The sequence below is a fragment of the Benincasa hispida genome, chromosome 3 (assembly GCF_009727055.1).
Source record: "Benincasa hispida cultivar B227 chromosome 3, ASM972705v1, whole genome shotgun sequence".
Taxonomy (NCBI): Eukaryota; Viridiplantae; Streptophyta; class Magnoliopsida; order Cucurbitales; family Cucurbitaceae; genus Benincasa; species Benincasa hispida.
Window position 1 is genome coordinate 19,223,371 of NC_052351.1, and position 15,495 is coordinate 19,238,865.

General features: G+C 31.3%; 1 protein-coding gene across 1 annotated transcript; it reads left to right on the forward strand.

Annotated features, from left to right (window-relative positions):
- Positions 1-843: 843 nt before the first annotated feature.
- LOC120072768 (probable indole-3-acetic acid-amido synthetase GH3.1) lies at positions 844-3,298 on the forward strand. Its single transcript, XM_039025247.1, has 3 exons — positions 844-1,284; positions 1,376-1,477; positions 1,571-3,298. Exons 1-3 carry the CDS (start codon positions 959-961, stop codon positions 2,964-2,966), a joined length of 1,824 nt encoding a protein of 607 aa, XP_038881175.1. The 5' UTR covers positions 844-958; the 3' UTR covers positions 2,967-3,298.
- The last annotated feature ends 12,197 nt before the right edge of the window (positions 3,299-15,495 follow it).

The following is a 15,495-nucleotide window of genomic DNA, read 5'->3' on the forward strand; positions in this document are numbered from 1 at the left end:
TTTTTTTTTTGAAAATATTAATATAAAGGGATAATAAAACTTAAAAATTTAAAATGTAGAATTAAATTTTCTTTAAAAATATAACCTCAGATTTTTTTTTTTGTTTCTGGTAAAATAAAAATTAAATGTTGAAATCACACGTCATATTTGTTGGATAATATTCTTAAAAAACTTAATAATAGTTTAATTGAAATACTATTCATAGACACCTCGCCACCTCATAATAGAGATATAAAATTTTAAAATAGAAAATTTAAATGGTAATATAAGAAATGGTTTTGATTGGAAAATTAATAAAATAATAACCGCAAAATGATTATTACGAGATTAGCCGTTAACATGGAGACGTTGAAATTGAACGCCAAAATATGAAGGAACGAAAAAGAAAAAAAGAAAAGGACAAAAAAAAAAAAAAAGAAAAAGAAAAAGACCACAGTTTTGGCCGCCTTCCTCCTTCCCTTCCCNAAAAAAAAAAAAAAAAAGAAAAAGAAAAAGAAAAAAGAAAAAGAAAACCACCACAGTTTTGGCCGCCTTCCTCCTTCCCTTCCCTTGCCTTCACAAATTGGCTGCTTCCGCCGGCAGCCGTCGTTGTCTCCAATAAACATGGTCCTCACTCCAAGACAAAACCTTTATTTGACCTGGCACAAACATGTGGACCCTTCCTTGTCTTCCCCTTACTAGACATACCTATGTGTCCTGGCCCCACATGTCCCTTCTTCCCCACACCACTTTCCCTCTCCAAATATTTCTTTTTTTTCTCTTCAGATGACGTGGACTTTGACGTGTCATCCACCGCATGCATTTCCATTTTCCTATATAAATCCCACACTCTCAACTTCTTTGCTCATCTCTATTTCTTCTAATTCCTTCTCTCCCATCCTTCAAACTTCTTGGCCTTTTTTTAAATTTTGTTTAAAACTTAATTTTATAAATTTTACAAATTTATAATTTTATATTAATGGCCGTTGTTGATAATCCTCAGTTTTCATCTCCTCTTGGGCCGCCGGCTTGCGAGAAAGATGCCAAAGCCCTTCGTTTCATACAGGAAACCACTGCAAATGCTGACTCCGTTCAGCAAAGGGTTTTGGCTGAGATTCTGACCCAAAACGCTCACACTGAGTATGTCAACCGGTTCCGGCTCAATGGAGCCACGGACCGGGACACATTTAAATCCAAACTTCCTGTTGTTACTTATGAAGATCTCCAACCTGATATTCAACGTATTGCTAATGGCGATCGCTCTCCTATTTTTTCATCCCATCCAATTTCTGAGTTCCTCACCAGGTTTTATTTTTGTAATTATATTTATTTTTAATTTTATTATTATTCATTAACCTTATTTAAATTAGGGTTGTTAATTTTATTTTATTTGCAGTTCTGGGACATCCGCTGGAGAGAGAAAATTGATGCCCACAATTAAAGAAGAAATGGAACGGCGTCAATTGCTTTACAGTCTTCTCATGCCCATCATGAATTTGTAAGTTTTTTTTTTAAAAAAAAAAATTATTAAATTTGAAGAGAAAATAAAAATAAAATAAAAAAATTGACAAATGGAAAATATAATTTTCAGGTATGTACCGGGATTGGACAAAGGGAAAGGGCTTTACTTTTTATTTGTGAAGGCAGAGACTAAGACTCCTGGAGGGTTGGTGGCTCGTCCGGTGCTGACTAGCTATTACAAGAGCGATATCTTCAAGACTAGGCCTTATGACCCTTACAATGACTACACGAGCCCTAACGAGGCTGTTCTATGCGCTGATTCCTTTCAAAGCATGTACACTCAAATGCTATGTGGCTTGTTGATGCGTGGCCAAGTCCTCCGAGTCGGCGCGGTTTTCGCCTCCGGCCTCCTTCGCGCCATCCGCTTCCTCCAGCTCAACTGGAAACAGCTGGCACACGACATCGCCACCGGAACCCTAAACCCTAAAATCACGGACTCTTGTCTCCGTGAATGCATAACCACCAAATACTTAACAAACCCGAATCCAGAGCTGGCGGAATTCATCTCCAAGGAATGCTCCACGGAGGAATGGGAAGGAATTATCACGAGAATTTGGCCGAATACTAAATATTTGGATGTGATTGTGACCGGAGCCATGGCTCAGTATATTCCCACGCTCGAATTTTACAGCGGGGGTTTACCTATGGCTTGCACTATGTATGCTTCCTCCGAGTGCTATTTCGGGGTAAATCTAAACCCAATGTGCAAACCCGATGAAGTGACTTACACCATCATGCCAAACATGGGTTACTTCGAATTCCTCCCCCACGACTCCTTGTCTCAAGCTCCCGCTCTCTCCCGTGACTCCCCGCCTCGACTCGTCGACCTCGCGGACGTCGAAGTTGGGAAAGAATACGAGCTCGTGATCACAACTTATGCCGGATTGTGTCGGTACCGAGTTGGTGATGTGCTCAAAGTCACCGGGTTCCACAACGCTGCGCCACAGTTCCGATTTGTGAGGAGGAAGAATGTTCTTTTGAGCATCGACTCCGACAAGACCGACGAGGCTGAGCTCCAGAAGGCGATCGAGAGCGCATCGTCTCTTTTACGAGAATTCAACACCACCGTGGTGGAATACACAAGCTATGCAGATACTAAAACAATCCCAGGACATTACGTCATATATTGGGAGCTTCTTGTGAAAGATAATGAAGCAATGAATTGTCATCCAACGGATGAGATTTTAAATCAGTGTTGTTTGGCTATTGAAGAGAATTTGAACTCGGTTTACCGACAAGGCCGAGTTGCGGACAACTCAATCGGACCGTTGGAGATCAGGGTGGTGAAAAACGGGACGTTTGAAGAGCTAATGGACTATGCGATCTCAAGAGGCGCGTCGATCAACCAATACAAAGCGCCACGGTGCGTAAATTTCACACCCATTGTCGAACTGCTCGACTCTAGAGTAACTTCAGTGCACTTTAGCCCAGCCAAGCCGCACTGGACACCGGAACGACGTCGTTGAGATCAACCAACAAAAAATAAAATAAAAATTTCACATTAAAAAAAAAAAAAAAAAAGAAATTGAAAGAGACCCATATGTGTAAAAAGATTATTATTATGATGATGATGATGTAGCAGCCAAGTAGAAGAGGATAGAGTTTGAGTTTGTTGAATTATGCATATGGCTTTTAGAAGTGTCTTTTTTTTTTTTTATGGAAAATTAATTTTCTAAGTTCATGTGTCATGTCTGTGTAATAAGGTTCAAGTAATTAATGTCTAAAATATGGGGTTCATGATGTAATTGTTCTTTTACAAAAATGTCTGTTGGTCTATTATATATTGAATCTTTTTGTCTTTGGCTTTTCTTTTTCTTTTTCTTCTTGCTTTTGAGAGTAAAGAGAGACTGAGAGAGTGGAAAATTGGAAAAACAAAAAAGCAAAGAAAAAAGTTTTGTTCAAAGTGAAAATAATAATTACTTTCTTTTTTATTTATGAAATATATATATTTGTTTTTGTTGTTGCTAGCTGCTGCTTCCATAAAGCAACCAACACTGCATATATTTTCTAGCCATCACACAGACTTGTCCACTCAATTCATTAGATGCATTGCATGTATCTATTTTTGTTTTTATTGATCATAATTAAATGAATAAAATTCTTCCCTGATCTTAAGTATTTTAGATGTGTCATCATCATTCTCTACCTTCTAAGTTCATATGGTTAGAAGAATTAAGTTAAAAAAGACTTGTTTCATAACCATTTTTGTTTTTAGTTTTCTCCTCTGAATTTCTTCATTTGTTATCTATTTTTTATCAATGATTTAAAAAACAAAGCTAATTTTCTAAAACTAAAAAAATTATTTTTGAAATTTGGTTAAAAATTTAACTATTGTACTTAAAAAAATGCAAATCATTATAAGAAATGGAGATAAAATTAAGCTTAACTTTCAAAAACTAAAAAAAACGATATGGTTACTAAACAGGGACTTAAAATTTTGTATTTGGTTTTTTTTTTAAAAAAAAAATCAAAATTACCATTATTTTTTTATATCGTGAGTGTTTGAATCAGTTTATGCACACTTTGACTAATCTCATGGAACAATCCGTCTAACCTTACAACATGACTATCATAGATTGAACTTATGATTTCTCAACCCTTTCTTTATTACTTCGGCAACTCATGATAGTTAAATTACCATTTTACCCAGTTCAGTGAAAGAATTTTAACAACTTTCAATTTCACACCTAAATTAATTAATCCTAAATTTGAATGTGCATGTGGTAAAACTAATGTCCTCAATTAGTTATTTTTATTTAGGAAAAAATTGTAGGGATACTCTTGTGTCCATTATAAACAAGCTATATAACTTTTAGAAATTCCTAAACCCTAAACTTTAAGCTTTTTAAAAATTCAATTAAAAATAATTTTTAGAATTATCTTTTTGTTTTTATAAATTTGGCTAGGAATTAAAGAGTATTTTTAAAAGGTAGAGTAGATTGCATATAAAGGAAACTAGCTTTAAACAAACTTTTAATATTTGTATATAAATTGATAAAGTAGTTTTATTTTAAAAAACAAGAAATACAGAGAACATGTCAGGAATTTGAGAGAGTTGTTTTTTCAGAAACAATTCCATAAAAGGCTGAACGCTACTTTTAAAAGACGTTTAAGACATGTTCAGTGTTTTCAGATTTTATCGTCTTTCACTTTCTTCAAATTATTGTTTATTTATTATTATTATTATTATTTCCATCAAAATTTGAGAGATTAAATAGCATTTTAAGTTATGAATATATATGATGAATAATTTCATGAAATATATAAGCATTAACATTTGGTTTGGTAGAAATTTTACATTTTGTTTTAGATTTTTAAAAACTAAACTTTTTTACTTATAATGAATTTATTTTTTTAATTAATTTTACCCTCGTTCACAAAATATTTTTCAATCCTTCCTTAATATATTTTTTTAAATTGAAATAGAAACAGAAACAAAACAAATCTGTTTTAGGAAAACAATTTCAGTTTGGCTAAGATTTTGTTCGGTAACTATTTTGTTTTTTGTTTTTTAAAATTAAGTCTATTTTCTTTCCATTTTTTATAATGATTTGCATCTTTTTTAAATACCTAGTTGGAATAATCAGGTGCATCTATTGACTCAATTCGTATCTTTTTCAAAAAAAAAAAAAAAAAAAAAAAAAAAATTCTTAACCAAATTCCAAAAACAAAAACAAAATTTTAAAACCTACTTTTTATAGTTTTCAAAATTTGACTTGGTTTTTAAATTATTGGTAAAAAGTAAATAACAAAGGAAGAAATTTGGAGGTGGAAGTAGTGTTTATAGACTTAATTTTCAAAAACAAAAAACAAAAAATGATGTGATTACCAATCAGGCTTAAATAATGTAAATATAGTTTAAATTTGATTACCAAACGAGCCTAAATAATGTAAATTTAGTTTAAATATAACGACACAGAGCCAGAACAAGACTTCTTTCAATAGATTATTTACACCATCAAACACCTAAATTAACTTAATTAACTTAATTAACTTGAAAACTAACCCACCATAGAATCTTTAAGAATGTATTTGGCATGCAGAGTTATTGGATTGAGTTGAGTTGGTAATAATTATATGTATTAGTTAACAATAGAGAACTATCAAACAAAAACTTAACATATATAAAACTTATGACTACGAAGATGCTATGTTCGTATCAACCTAATTCAGATGTTCGGACGCACCTCTTTTATCTCTTTTGGTTGTTTTGTACTTTCTTCAAATATATAAAACTTATAGAGCTTTTTCATAAGTGTAAGATTAGGAAAGATATTAGAAAATCTGTCTCTTGAATACACAAAACCCTAAGAAAAACTATAGGATTATTAAACTTCAAAAAGGGAAAAAAAAAAAAAAGAGAAAGAAAAGAAAAGAAATATGCATGGAACTTGTGGCACGTGGGAACATATTCCTTATTTGTGTCTGAAATTGGATGTTTTGAATAATTTTGGTGTGTTGTCTGTGTGGGAAATAGCAGGCATATTGAGGCATCAATTTTCCTTTTGGAATTTTTTGGTTTGGATCTACTCGTCTTGCTCTCTTCTCCACGGCCTCCCTTCAATCCCTTCCTCTTTCTCTTGTCTTTTTCTTCTCTCCCCTCCCCACTCTTAGGGTTTTTCATCTTTCACATATAATATTACTTAACTATTCGTTTTAACTCAATTTCCACTATATGTACTGAGAAAATAGATATTCTTCTCGAGTTTAGGTTAACGAATGTTATTTGCACCGATCAAAACATAGTTCAATTGTTTTAGGTATATATCTTCGACGAAAGAAGCTATGGACTCACGTGTCCAAAACCTAACAACCTCATATGTTGTTGAATTTAGAAAATGGGGTGTGTTGCTACCTATGTCTTTGTATCTTTTTTATTTTTGGTAAAGGATACTTTTTCGGTAGGTTCGTGAGGAACATACAAAAGAGGAGCTAGAAAAAAGGGTGTTGCCATGTCTCTTCAAATTGTCGTTAAAGGTCCTGTCATTGCAATCCAATCATAAGTTTTGTTGGAATGTCTTGAATATGTTGTTTATATTCGTATTTATGTTATTTACGTTATTTACGATTTTGGCTATAGAGTTTAAAGGAATGCGATATATAAACTCTCTAACTCTATTAGCGCATTTGACTTTGTAATCTAATATTTTCTCTCCAATAATAAACTACTTTTTCCATTTGTTCGTGGACGTAATTAACACGCTATTAATTAACTATATAAATCTCTATGTCGACTCTCTATTGTTTACGTTTTTTGTTTATCTTTGATTATTGATTCCTTAACAAGTTTCAAGAAACAAACCAGCTAATTTAATCCAGAAGACATTTTGAGCACAACTTTAAAGGAGAGTCAAATATTTATTCAGAAAATCTTCAATCTGAAAAATTTAGGGGAAAATCAATATTTGTAAGAGTAATGATTAGGTGTAACCTAATCTCATGTTTCGTTTTCCTTTACATATAAAGATAGAGGCAACTAAAACCAACAACTAAGTTTTTCTCCATTTATAATTTGATTTATGGATCAAGAGAGTCTGTTGCAATGTCTATAAATTGTAATTTTATTTATGACTTAATCAATTTGAGTTTGCAACTTCTACAAGTAATTTGTTATTCACTTCCTTTTTTAAAAGACTTGATTGCATTGAATAAAGGGTATGGATTAATGGCAATTATTTGTAGCCATTAGCCAATAGAGATTGAATGCGTAAATTGACTAAAAGGATGGCCAAGCTCTTAGGGCCTCTTAAATAATTGTGTCTTTTTCCCTAATTAATTAAATAATTAAAATTAACTTTTTAAGAGATTAGTTGAGTTTGTTACGTCAAGTTTGATTCTTAGCTAGGTAGCATGTGTTCGTTGTCTGTGAATTAAATGTTGGGAGGATAAACCAAATTCATGTTATAGCCACTCATTATTCAACATTAATTAATCAAAACCAAATTAATTATTCAAAAACCTAATCTAAATGCCCTTAATTGTATTTAACTATGCAAAGGGTTTGGTGACAACATATCTCCTAATATTTTATATATTTTTTTTTTAAAAATACCCATTAAAGTAATTTGAGAATTAACCCACGTATGTTTCACATTGCACCAATCAAATCATAACAACGTAGGAAATGATAATATATGCTTAAGGGAGCTTTTAGTTCAAAATTAATTTAAAATAAAAATGCTTTTCAATAAATTATATATATAAGTATTTGTTATTAGGATAAAAATATAAGTTTGTCTCCCCTCCCCTGTATATGTCACTTTTGCAATTTTTCTCTTATTTCTTTTAAAATGATGATTTCAAGTTTGAAATTTGGATATTTTTATTTAATTTTCTTTTAATGAGACATGACATTTTTAATGGATAAGGTTTATTTTCTACAAAAGCAAGGTGTGGGATAAATTATTACAAGTCGAGTCACCCATCATTTTATGAGTGGGGTGGCATATTCAATTGATTATTAAACTAATGTACATGTAGAGTCATGTTTGTTAAATTAATCAAATATATTTTAATATCACAAAATCAATTTTGTTAATAATTTACTTCAAGATAATTAATAATGAACATGTCAATTGGCTTTGATTTTAAAAATACTCATAACAACAACACGTAAAACTAATAAATCGAAACGGTATTTATAGACTTAGTTTAGTTACTAATAATGATTTTTTAGTAATTATAAGAAGACATAAGGATCAATAGATACACCGAAATCCTAGAAACCATTCAATAAACACGTCTAATTAGGTTTGAATTAATAATTTTTCAAAATATGAAATAGATATGATATATTGAAAGGAGGCAAATTACATGTCAATAAGTGACAAAGGCAACAAGATCGGTGATTATAATGGCCTAAAAAGTATTTAAAAGTTGTTAAAAGTAGATTAAATTAAATTAAGGACTTTGAAATTTACCACCTTGTCGCTCAAAGTGACTTATCTTCTGTTAAAGGGAAAGCTTTTAAGTGTTGGATTGTCTCAAAACACATAATTTAACATAAAATTTACCCCAAATAAAGTCGCTTCTTAACCCCATGAATCTTAGCAAAGCCTTTTCACATTGGTTTATAATTTTTATATGGATATAACGTCTCATTTGATAATTATTTCGTTTGTTATTTTTTATTTTTAAAAATTAAGTTAATTTCCTCTACATTTTGGTTTGCGTATTTCTTAAGTACATTGGTTGAATTCTTAGTCAAATTCCAAAAATAAATACAAGTTTTAAAAAACTACTTTTTTTAGTTTTCAAATTTTGGTTTGGTTTTTTAAACCATTGGTAAAAAAAATAGATAACAAGAGAAAAAATTTGGAAGTGGAAGTAAGGTCTACATGCATAATTTTTAAAATAAAAAACTAAAAATTAAATGATTAACAAATGGATTTAACAATTTTATTTTCTAATTTTCTCTATAAATAAGATCAAATATAACTAAGAAGAATTATTATCATTTACTTCATTCACACTCGTAACTAGTTTTGGTTGCACTTTTGTTAACAAAGTAAGAGATGGAGAATGGTAAAAGCACAGACAATATTGAATTCAAATTAAAGTATGCCTATATTATCTTTAAATCAAAACACACTATAGAATCAAAATGAAAGGTGGATTCTTCTTTATTAAGAATGAATTTCACATGTTAATTAATATATTGTATTTTAGAAAAAAAATGAAATTTTAAGAATGTTGGTTAAAAACATTTTGATTCCTAAACTTATGTAAAAATAACAAATTTGTCTACCAACTTTCATAGGTAATAATTAAAATGACTTAATTAGTAATTCTTTTCTATTTACTGTCGGTTATCTATTGGCTCTTCTCCACCTTAAACGTGTTAGGTTTTTTTTTCTGCCTTCTTTTAGTCATCTCTTTCAATAGTCAATTCCTCTAACACTCTTGTTCTTTTCTTCTTTTGTTTCATATCCTCTACTAATTTTAGTTCTTATACTTTCAAAATATCAATAATTTAGTCCTTAAATTTGAATAAGTAATGATTTAACTTCTATCATTAGAATATTATTAAAATTTGATGAATTTCTTACCCATATAGACCGATAAATTGATCGAAGGTGAAATCTTTTTGTTATAAAATCAACAAACAGAGATTGCAGAAAATATAAAATAGTAGAGAATCGACACATGAATTTGCATGGTTTACTAATAGTGTGTTAGCTAAGTTCACGGGCAAAAGAAGAACAATTTTATTAGAGAGAATGTTACAGAATATAAAATAGTGGTGCTTCTAGGGTTAGAGAGTTTATATAGTACATTTTTCTAAACCTAGGGTCATAATCGTAAATAAACCATAAATAGTTAAATACGCCAAACACGAACGACTAAGCTAACCAAAAATACGACTAAGCAGAATCACGTGCTTAGTTGTTCGAACTGTCAGATAACATATTCAAGGTATTCCAAACAGCATTTATAAATTATAAAGGCTAAGTCATTATTTAATAAAAATTTACACTTAATTTTGATGAAAATTTTCATGATAGAGACTAAATTGTTAAAAATTTCAAAGTATATGGACTAAATTGCTACTTATTAAAGTTCAATGACTAAGACACCATTTGGTAAGCATTTGATTTTTGGTTTGTTGTTTTTGATAATTAAGAGTATAGATATTACTTTCAGCTTCAAATTTTTTCTTTTTAACTTTTACCAATAGTTGAAAAAAATCAACCCAAGTAAAAAAAAAAAGAAGAAGAATTAAAAACTAGTTTTTGTTTTTGATATTTAGCTAAGAATTTAACCATTACATTTATAAAATATGCAAAATATTATAAAAAAAAAGGAAAATTTTTAAAAACAAAAGGCGGTTACTAAATGAGACGTAAATTATTACAAATTTAGAAATTATACACCAAATTGTTAACTTCTAAAATATTTCTTAAGCAGAACTCTTATAATGAGAGGAAGGAGCATATAGAACAGTGTTGGAAGCCTTTGTTCCCTCGAAGTTAGACATTCTTTAAGAAGAAAGAAATCGACAGTACAAAAACAGCAATTACTGTTTTGTAAAAAGCCAAAGTATGTTTTGTCGTCTTCTGTGTTCTTTTGTGTTTTTATTACTTTTTACCACTGTCTACCCCTTTCTTCACATCTTTTTCTTACCTTTTCTTTTTTTCATCTTTCCTTCCGGCCTTCTTAGATTTACCTTTTGGTATTTCACATTACAAACTCCTTTACTGTTCCATTGCCGGCTGAAAATAGTCCCAGACATTTTCATTACAAGAGATGAGATTTGAATTTTCGATCTCATTAAAAGTAATACATATATTCGTTGAATTATATTCATGATGGTTGTAATAAATAAAAGCACAATTAAATTCAAATCATTTTGAAAGCAAAGAGTTTGATGTGAAAAAGGGGTTTGACTCTGAAATTGTACTGAGTTTGTGGAACCCATTATAATGACGGACTAAAAATGATAACTTTTACATTGATTAGCAAGTTAAGGAAAATGATAAATGTATTAATGGTTTAATATCAACAAATATAAACATAGTTTATCCACGATATATATGAAAATGATGTATGAGTAAAATATTAAAAAAATAATAAGAATAGACGTAAAAATAATCAATTGATCATCTATTAGACACTAATAGACATCTATCAATATAACTAATAGACACTAATAGATGTGTATCAGTATCTATCATCAAATAGACAATAATATTTTGCTATAATTGATAATATTTTTTTAGTAATTTTATAATTTAAAATAATTATTCTAAAATAAATGTATTTGAAAGTACAAGCATGTGTCAAAATGAATATACGCAAAAGTTTGATTATGTTGTCTGAAAAAGCGCATGGGTAGAAAAGAGAGGGAAAAAGACGAGGGACGGCTCCAACACAAACAATCGACCATTTTGGATCAAACTGGGCCCAACGGATTGTACGATTTGAGCTTTGGGCCCAATTTATGATTGGAATGGGCCTTTTGAAATTATGGCAATGGCCTATTTTTGGCAGAAGATTCATAAGACCCATCTTCGATTTGATTATGAAATGACATTCTCAACCATACGTATAGGAAGATTCCATTGCTCTTGACACCTACAAAAAAGGGGATACCTATGAGAAGATTTAAGACCAACCAGATAATTTAATTGAAGCAAACATTTTAATTGAAACAAATATAGAGTGTTCAAAAAAATTCGATAACCGATAAACCCGGACTATTCAATCCAACCCGGATTAGATTTTTTTTGGTTGGTTAAAAGTTATAAAAAAAAATTAACAATTTCAGTTCGGGTTGACCACTCGCCCTCGTCTGCGTCTGCCTTCCGCGTATATATATATATATATATATTAAAAAAAAAACAAAGAAACCTTCCTCACGCTGCTCGAAAGTCGAACTCGGAACCCTCCCTAGTCCCTCGCGATCCGATCGTCTGTCCTCTCCACTCCGAACTCCGAAGAATCCGCCGTCCTTCATCGTCCTGTCGTCCGCCGTCCCTCGTCATTCTGTCGTCCGCCGTCCCTCGTTATCCGAACTCCGCCACCGTCCCTCGTATGTCCGAACTCCAAAGTCGTCCGTCGTCTGTCCGAACTCCTAAGCCGAACCCTTATCATCCGAACTCCAAAGTCGTCCGTCGTCTGTCCGAACTCCTCTCGTCGTCCGAACTCCGAAGCCGAAGCCAAACCCTCTAAAAGACAAGCTTAAAAAATTTCCAGCCTCCCTTGGTATGGCCTCCGCTTCTTCTATTTTGGGGTTCATATAGGGTTTGAATACATTTAAAACTCTCCATATGGTATTGTTGGTTTTGGGTACTTATGATATTCAAATTCATTGTTCATATTATGCATTCAAATTCATTGTTCATATTATGCATTCAAATTCTTTGTTGACTCCATATGGTACTTTAGGTTTTGGGTACTTATGATATTCAAATTCATAATATGAATGCACTTAATACAAAATAGACTATTAGAAATTCACTGAATGCACTGAAAAAAATTATTATTGTGTTGTACACAATATATTGAGAGTTTTAAATTCCATTCAAAATAGATTATTAGAGGTTTTATTGTGCTGTCCACAATAGATTAATAAATTAATTTTTGTTCAACCTTGCAGTATCTCGAGAACAGTTAGATTCTTCAAAGTCGTCACAACGGATACAGAATCAAACACAGCTGAATCACCATTTTCAAACTTCATCGTGAATAAAATAATTTATTTTTTATTGTATATATATACTGTTTACGTATGATTGTCTGATTGATGATTGATCTTTATACGTGAGTTGTTCTGAGTTAGTTGAGAAGCTAGTGTTTGTTTTTTACCCCTACCTCCCAAGTCCAATCGAAAGAGACCTAATAAACCAACTTCGTTTGTGTGGGATCATTTCACAAAAATGGAAGCGAGTGCTAATGATGGAGCTAGGTACAAGTGTAACTATTGTGGTAAAGATTACGCATGTGATAGTAATACTTGTGGAACTAGTACTTTATGGAAGCACTTAAGAAATCAATGTAAAAAGTACCCATATGAGGAAGAAGAAAAAGGACAAACCACCCTAACTCTCATACCTTCAAATGATGGAAAAGGAGTCAATGCTAGTAACTTTGTGACGACATTGTTTAGCCAACAAGCATGTAGACTAGCATGTACTAAGATGATAATTATGAATGAGTTGTCGTTCAAATTTGTTGAGACAGAGGGTTTTAGACACTTTTGTAGTGTTTCTTATCCTAAGTTTGATATTCCATCGAGAGTCACAATTGCTAGAGATGTATATCAACTTTATCTTGAGGAGAAAAAAAAGTTGAAATCATTTCTAGTTAAAAGCTCTCAAAGAGTTTGTCTTACTACCGACACATGGACTTCGCTACAAAATGTGAACTACATGGTCATTACTGCACATTTTATTGATTATGAATGGGTTTTGCATAAGAAGATTTTGAGCTTTTGTCAAGTTGCTAATCATAAGAGGAGACTATTGGGAAGATGATTAAGAGTTGTTTGTTGGAATGGGGGATTGAAAAAAAAATTTCCATCACCGTTGATAATGCAAGTTCTAATGATGTGACTATTTCTTATGTTAAGAAAAGACTTAAAAGTTGGAAATCGGTTATTTTAGATGGAGAACTATTACACATGAGGTGTTTTGCCCACATTATTAATCTTATTGTGAATGATGGACTGAAAGATATGCATGATTTTAATGCCAGTGTTCGTAATGCTGTGAGATAGGTTCGATCATCACCTAGGAGAATGGAAAAATTTTAAGCTTGCGTGAAACAAGAAAAAATTCAGTGTAAGGCTTTTGTTTGTTTAGATGTGGCAACTAGGTGGAATTCTACTTATTTACTTCTTGAACATGCAATTAAATTTGAGAAAGCTCTTAGAACTTTAGAGGAGGAGAAAGAGGACTCAAATTTTGTTGATTACTTTGAGGAAGATGACCGTGGAAATAAAAGATTGGCCCCCCAAGTACATCTGATTGGTTGACTATAGGTGTGTTTATTAAGTTTTTAAAGAGGTTTTATGATACCACCACAACGATAAGTGGATCTTCATATGTAACTTCTAATGTTGGTTATAAGGAAATTAATAAAATTCAGTTTGCTTTAAACAAATGGAGCAACAATATCAACTCTGTTCTAAGTATGATGGCTATGAATATGAAGACAAAGTTTGATAAGTATTGGGGTTCGCTTGAAAAAATGAATAAATTAATGTTTGTGGCTATGGTGATTGATCCTCAGTACAAGTTAAAGTATTTGAATTATTGTCTTTCCAATATTTATGACAGTGATGTGGTGAAGGATATGGTTGAGAGTGTGAAATTATATTTGTATCGTCTATATGACTTTTACAAATCACATAACACTTCGCTTCGAGGTAGTCATAGTACCAATAATTCTCAACAATAAAAAAACTGTCAATATAAATGAAGATGATCATGGGGTGGACGAAGATATAGATGATTCGTGGATAACTTTTAAGAGGTTGAGAGAAGTAGAAAGTTCTTTGGAAGTGGAGAATGATTTGACTTCTTATTTGTCTGGCAAGGTTATAGAAGATAAAGATGATTTTGAGATATTGTATTGGTGGAAAATGAATGGCTACAAATATATCATTTTATCAAAAATTGTTCGAGATGTTTTGGCAGTTCCGATATCTACAGTCGCTTCTGAATCTGCGTTTAGTACAAGAGGGAGGATTCTCGATTCCTTTCGAAGTTCTTTGACTCCAAAAACAGTGGAGCCTTGATATGTATACAAAATTGGATTCGTGGCGGCTTAGTGTTACTAGATCTCCATCCACAACTTGAAGAGTTAGAGACTTGGGAAAATATTGAGTCAGGTAATTAAATGAATTTTTTAGCGTACATATCTAACCTGTTTATATTTAATTTTGAATGATTTGTTTGGTAGAGAGTCCATCCTCCCTTGTTGTTTTGAAATAAGGAATTGAATTTGGAGCGTAATATGATTTTAGTGGTAAGTTTTACTACCATTAGATCAAATATTATTATTACTTATAAATGATCCTCTTGGTTTAATAATGTATTTGTAATTTTTTCAGGCATTAAGAAGTGAAGAGACGAAAGATGAAGAAGAAAACTCACTTAAGTCATTCACCATGCTCATGGTGCTTTTGAATGATTTGGAATTTTATGTAATAGACCAATAGTTATTATTAAACATGACTTTTTATTGAACTTGGAATGATTATTACTGAACTTTGATTAGAGAATTTGAACTTGAACATTTGAATTGAATTATTTGAGGAAGTTTCTTTTGAAGTTTATATTAAATTTATGGTGATTGTATTTTAATGTAAATGCTAAAATTTCACACAGATTACATGTTTTTTTATTATTAAAATTTTATTAATTGATATAATATATTCAGAATTAGTTCACTTTTATAAATATGAAGATTTATTTACCCACAAAAATCAAAATTTTCAATAGAAAAGGATTAAGGAAGTAACGAAAAAAATTCAAAATTCAAAATTAAAAA